The sequence below is a fragment of the Musa acuminata genome, chromosome BXJ3-7 (genome assembly GCF_036884655.1).
Source record: "Musa acuminata AAA Group cultivar baxijiao chromosome BXJ3-7, Cavendish_Baxijiao_AAA, whole genome shotgun sequence".
Lineage (NCBI taxonomy): Eukaryota > Viridiplantae > Streptophyta > Magnoliopsida > Zingiberales > Musaceae > Musa > Musa acuminata.
In genome coordinates this window covers 41,281,029-41,287,718 of record NC_088355.1, presented here as the reverse complement: position 1 = coordinate 41,287,718, position 6,690 = coordinate 41,281,029, and the positions used below count along the sequence as shown (strand labels likewise).

At 42.2% G+C, this 6,690-nt stretch overlaps 1 protein-coding gene across 5 annotated transcripts; it reads right to left on the bottom strand.

Moving 5' to 3' along the window:
- On the bottom strand, positions 1 to 2,379 carry LOC103993053 (carbonic anhydrase 2). 5 transcript variants are annotated; one of them, XM_009412980.3, is made up of 8 exons: positions 2,279 to 2,366; positions 1,984 to 2,045; positions 1,797 to 1,845; positions 1,551 to 1,667; positions 1,397 to 1,450; positions 1,064 to 1,149; positions 717 to 822; positions 1 to 308 (listed from the first exon to the last, which is right to left on the bottom strand). In XM_009412980.3, the coding sequence occupies exons 2-8, from the start codon at positions 2,040 to 2,042 to the stop codon at positions 174 to 176; spliced, it is 606 nt and encodes a 201-aa protein (XP_009411255.2). In that variant the 5' UTR covers positions 2,043 to 2,045; positions 2,279 to 2,366; the 3' UTR covers positions 1 to 173. The 5 variants fall into 5 exon arrangements, with proteins under 5 accessions (XP_009411255.2, XP_018684190.2, XP_065016876.1 ...); XM_018828645.2 differs by having other exon boundaries at positions 1,973 to 2,045; positions 2,279 to 2,323; XM_065160804.1 differs by lacking the exon at positions 1,984 to 2,045 and having other exon boundaries at positions 2,279 to 2,379.
- Between the last annotated feature and the right edge of the window lie 4,311 nt (positions 2,380 to 6,690).

The following is a 6,690-nucleotide window of genomic DNA, read 5'->3' as shown; positions in this document are numbered from 1 at the left end:
TCGCGAAATTGAAAGATACCATCATATTAAAGGAAGACAAAGAAACCCTTTATTAGGGGAACGAAACCCATGCAATACATCATAAGCAAACTATTCTCATTTTAAGAGAGAGACCCACAGCTTTATTCCATGGCTTCCGCTTCGCCATCAGAGCCGGGCTTCGGAACGCTGCTTCATATCTCCCAAGTCCCGAAACTACCGGCAACGAAGTCGTAGTGTGCCCCAATCAGCTTCAACGTGTTCTTCTCCACCTCTTCCGTGACGAAGGGATAAGTCTTCAGGTTCTCCAGGGAGATGTTCACCGCTTCCTGCGAGAGGTTGAAGACGACACAGAGCAACCTTTGTGAACGGCTGCATCTCAAGGCTAATAGATGAGGTCAATGGGCATGTCATAGCGTAGCATGTTCTTGGAAAGAATGTCAAGTCTTACTTAAGTGAGAAAATGATAACCTATAAGTGATGATAAGCATGTATGTTACTATTAATTTAATTTAAATATTTTATGTGATTCAAACTCAACCAAGTTAACAAATTACTTACAAATCAATTATCTCATAACAATTAGTTCAAAAGATGCATTAGATATTATCATAAGTGATTAGACCACAAAATTCGATCCTGTATGTATGGCTGTAAATGAAAGAGAAAAAGAGGAAGATAGTTGTTTGCCGATTGCTTATTTTTCTGAACGGCTGTGGTTAAGAGAACAATAATACCTTCTCGCATTGGGTGCATTGATCCGTAAAAGGCAAGGCCGAGTGCTCGGCCTTCACCTTCTCCATCGCTGGTAAGCAAATCTTCACCCACTCCTCTATGAAGTCACTGATCAAAACAAATAAAGATGATCATTCATCTTGTCCATGAAGATTAGAGTTAAAGAAGACGAGGTTGCTCTCATCAGTTGCATGTGATCTCTGTTTTTCTGACAATTTTTCGTGAGAATCGTCAAGCAAAGGGAGTTTTACGCCAATATTCAACAAGTAACGCAATCGATCAGTTGAGTTAATAGTGTCGATGCGAAGACATTAGCGTGCCGATACTGTCGATTGGATGTGTTCCTCACCTGCTGGTGGTGCCGTCTTCTTTCATGGACATCAGCCCCTTGATTCCACCGCAACGGCTGTGACCGATCACCACGATGTACTCAACCTGCCATACGCTTACTGAGATGTAGTGAGAGACAGTACGAAGGTCGAATTATGATAGATCTCGTGTATCGAAGAACATAAAGATCAGCTAATGTGATCCAAGAATGGATTCTCTCATTACATCCCCGAACGCAATGTTCAAACTCCTTTTCATCAGAGACAGCACGCGGGCATGCAACTTTCTTCCACCTTTCCACCTCCCAAACAAAGAAAAGATGACAGGGGAAACAACGTGATTGACTGCTGACCTTGAGATGGACGACGGCATATTCGACGGCAGCCCCAACCCCGGAGTACCTTGTCTGCAGGAGCACCACCCACGATGAGGGGGGACCAAATGAGCACCAAATTGACCAACCACAAGTATCTGCAATGATGAGAGAGAGAGAGTACACTACTGACCTGATCATACGGAGGTACCATGTTGGCGATGTTTCGGACAATGAAGGCTTCCCCAGGCTGGAAGCTGAGCACCACCGACGGGCACACTCGCGAGTCGGCACATGCAAACACCAAGAACTGCAACACCCAACATGAGAAAGGAAAGGAGGAAACACTCTATTCTCTTCCTTCCCTGTCTTCTCTCTTTGGCGCACAGATACGACTAACTTCATGCAGGCCTTAAGATGAGCGAGTGAGCTTAGTTACCTTGGGGCTCTGACCTTGTGCGAGTTGAGAGAACAAAGTGGGGTCGTTCCTGTGAGGCACAGAGCAGAAGAGCAAGCAGTCATCATGCGTGTTAATTAGTTCGAGTGAAGGAAACAAAGCATGAATCGAGTGAATGAAAGGGGACAACAACACAAGACTGGCATCAGTTGACCCACAGGCCACCTACTCGTAGACCTCCTTCTTGAAGCGCTCGAACCCTGAGGTCAACCTCTCCACCGGATCCATCTCCTGCAACATCCACAGAGACTTCCTAAGCCATCAGAGGCACCAAGCTCTACCCCGTGAGGAAGAACACGGACAGCTCACGGAAGGAGAGAAAAGGATCTAAAGAAGGAGGAGAGGGACTCGATAGATCTTTGAACAGAGATTTGACCGGATTAAACGTCTAGAATTCCGAGATCGGAATTGAAGAACAGTAGATGCAAAGATAAAAGGGGGAAACTAATTAAGATTCCACGAACCTTCTTCCCCCGTGATGAGTCCTTTGCCAAAAAAAGGAGGGCTTGGAGATCCTGTGGATGGCAACAAAGAAGCAGCGGCAGCGCATTATATAAACGCCGACCCACCCGAACCCGTTTCAGATGGCTCGCGAGAACAGCATCAGCTTTCCGTCTCTCGCTCCAGCTGTGGGTGGATGGCTGGTTGTCGTCCCGCGAGGTGGGAGTGGCATAGGATTAGGAAGGCTATGCCCGCTGACCACGATTGTTTAGCTGCCTCATGTGGCCAACCTGTTCGTCCCGTTTGGTCCGAACGCATAGCCCAATTTTCTATTCCGAATAATAATTCGATCTATAAAGCTTTTGATTGGACGACCTGATCATGGTGGAGTATGCCGGTCTAGTTTTGGAGATGGCCCACAAACGGCGACAACGGCGGAGCCCGCGCGCACCGACGCCCACACGGAGCCGGCAACTCTCAAAAGACCCACCAATGGTAATTTACACTCTCCCAAGTGGTTTCTCCTGCCAAGAAAGCTCGTTTTCCTAAATTTCTACCTTTATTCATGCCATAAATTAGAGGACATTAGCTGAATTCTTGGTAGATTTTGAGAATTGAGCCAAAAAAAATATAAATTCAATTCTCATGACATTATATATATATAAATATATATATGTATACATATATATGTATATATATATATATATTTCAGTCCTCAACCATAATGAATTTGAGAATTATATCACTGTATTTATAATTAATTGGTAGAGTAACTATATTGAATTAACTGTAAGTTTTTTAGCAATAAGACATATTTTGGACTCCAGTTACGTCACCACCTGCGCCCTTGCCACATGGGAGAGACTTTCACGTGTTAAGATAGAAGCCATGCCGAGGAACCCCTCGGTACGTTTTGTCTCGAAAAGCTCGAGACGACGTTGCCTGGGCGTCGTTTCGCGCATTCCGGGATGGCGATCGCACGGAGGTACCACCTCGGTCGATCCTCGCATAGTAATATAAAAACCCCTGACCGACATCTAGTCAAAGAGGGAGGAAAGAAAAGGAAAAAAAAAGTCAATCACTAACTTAATCGTCGAGGGTCCAAAATCGGGAACCCCCAACAAGGGCCTTCTATGTACGAGCGTGGTCGCCCCCGGAAGTGCGACTACCTCGACCGAGAGACGCCCTTCCCCGAAGACGATACTAGTATGTCGACCGAGAGCCGACGTCAGCATCCCGACGTGTCGTACCTCGATGCCTCGCCCCTGTCGATCATGGACTCCTGACATCGACTCGTGGACCAGACCGTGCTGACCCACCAGCCATGATGCATCATTTCCTCAACACATATTATAATATGAGAATAACTAACTTAGGATACGTATACATTGGCTAGAGAGAGAGAGAATATGTATGTGTTGGGTTGCATGCGAGATGATGTAAGATGCAAGTTGTATATAGAGGCAGCTTTAGGTGGCTCTATATTCGCTGACCTTTAGATTATATTAGTATTTGGGCTTCCTTTGTCTTCCAAATCAATTACATTTCTTTACGAGAGGCACTTCATATTGACTTTATAGTTCATACAAGCGGAGGACGTCCTTTGGATCGGTTGTAGAGTCGTCTCCCCTCTCTATTTCTGACCTTTATATTGCCTCACATCGATTACGTTATCAATAGCATTTCTAATTATTTTTATTATGTATAAAATTCGAGGTCAAATGAGATTTTCTTGTCATAAAATAGTTGACTAATCGATACTAAAATGAATTGCTCTAACAACCATATATATTACGTTATCTTATTGCTTTTATATTAAGCCCTCCATTTGTCGTTATGTTGTAAGCATAAAAATATATAATATATTTTTATTAAAATATAAAAATAATCTTTATGTCATTATTGAAATCAAATACTTAGATCTAATTTAACGATGTGTACCTTTTGATGTCATCTGTTCAGAGATTTTTGTTTGATATTCAAAGCACCGTCTTTAATCCAAGATCGCTACTACAATCCCTCACGTGCGACTATACGTATCCTTCTATTCTATTGACTAAAATATTTCAACGAAACCCAATTAGTTAAAGATTAATATATAGCATCTTACTTTTAATTATTCTTACGACTTAATTTAGATCGAAGATAAATATCCATCATTGTATTAGTAAATACTAATATTGAATTAATCCTATCAAGTCCAATAAATCCGTAGATATGTTTCTTGAAAAATCAAACAAAGAGCTAGTGGTGATGCTTCCTTTCGAAAGTTTGACTTATAAGATCTTATATCGAAAGCATAATCGATGAGGTTCCCTTAATACTCAAATCGTTTAAGAATATATCATACATCGAATCTTCTATTTATATTAAAAAAACACTAAGCGATATATGATCAAAGAAAAGGAAGGTTAAGTTATCCATTTATTCTAAAAATTTAGGCATGATCAAACGTATTTATAGTATTTATCAATATCCATTACTAATATTGTTAATGGATTATCGAGAAACCTTTATATTTTATTTCCGATGGCCGCATCCTTTAACATGGAGTCCCTGAGAAGTAAACCAAATTAAAAGGTACGGGAGGGAATGTGACATGATGGTGGATGGGTGCATGCATGTGAGATCACTGTTATGCTACATCGAAATTTACAATATCATCCGTTTTGGGAACTTGTGATCGGATCGTGAAATCGGATTCCGGATTCTATGTACGGGTCGGGCCCGTTGTAACACAAAAACCGGACCATTGGATTCGTAGATATGATCGTGGACACTATCGTGCTACAGTATCCTTCTTCGGATTCTATGTTGTATCTATTTATTTTACTTGTCCTATCACATGAATGAAGCTCGAATCGAGACTCTTGTTGGACGGCAAAATTGCATCGAGTGGCGTTTGATACGTGAGTAATGGTAGACGAAGGATGGTGAATAGGTTAGTCTGATATTTTAATAGTATATGATGATAACATTTCAATACCATGATATTATATAATCGATATTTTAATATTATATGATTGATACCTCAATATTGGGTGGCTGATACCGAAGCGTCATGAACTTGACACCTCGATACAATATGATCGATATATCAACACTGTTGCCTTAGCTCCACATGGTTAACAAGAGTTTACCTCTTAGACGTCAAAATTACACTTATGACTATGGCATATCCTCTAATTTTGCCTTCATTAGATTATATAGGCAAAATTAAATTATGTTCTCGAGCATAATAATCTAAAATATCATCGTAAAAAGGCTCCTCATATATGCAACACTAAGATTATCTAGTGCATTCGGCTCTTAAAAGACTCGATATTCAACTAATACCACCTAATCAAAAGCACTTAAGCTTCAGATATGTGTTAGGGAACAAAAGTATTATGGCTGATGAGTCAACACGGTTAGATCCGTAGGCCGACGTCGAGAACTTCTGGTGGAGTGAGCAGGATGATGAGGTGGCTGCGCCTCTTGAGCATCTTTGGCGAGGGTCAGATCAGTGGAGTCCTCGGGGTGGTTGGTAGCATTTCTTCGTGACGTAGGCGTGTCCTTGGGAAGGAGGGTACAAACTAGCGTTGGTCGGGATCCGAGCCGACGGACTGCCCTATTTTGCGTGCCGAATAGTGACTCTCGGAAGGAAACGCTCGCCTCTTGGGGTAACCGCCTCCCTACAAAAATGGCCTTCGTCGGGTCTTACCTGACTTTGACCCCTTTGACGAGCAAGTCAGTTGTGTATCCTTTTTCTTCACCCCCCTTGGCCAGGCGTCGAACATGAATTTTTATACCTACGTGCGGGGGTTGTTTGCGTCGCACGGTCGTTGACTTTCATGAGGGCCAGACGACCTCTCTGACGAGATGATGTCTTTGGGGGTGCCTGAGTGGCGTCAGACGGTACCACCCCGAGCTCTCGGGGTGGTCAAAGTCGGACAGTGTATCGGTACCAAACCTGACATAGTGTGCATTGCATGATTCTGATAGCGTGTGCCCTATCGATGTCTTTTATGATTAAGCTTCGCCACTGACATATGTTTCACGAGATATATCCGAAGCCAACATAAGCTTTGAATATACCTTAGCTTAATATGATCAACACCTTAACACTTTATGACTAATGCTAGAGCTTCACATGACTAACAAGAATTCACCTCTTGGACATTGAAATTATCTTTATGACATATATTTCGAATTCAGCATAACACAATTAGGCCTACATCGGATGAGGTGTGTAATTACTTCTGACATTAAACTATGCCCTCGAGTGCTATGGTCCAAAACATCATCGTAAAAAGACTCCTCATGTATGTAACATCAAGATTATCTAGTACATTATGCTCTTAAAGATTCAATATTTAACTAACACCACCTAATCAAAAGCTGACATAAGCTTCGGATATGCTTCGTCCAGAATGTCTCGACACCTCCACATTTT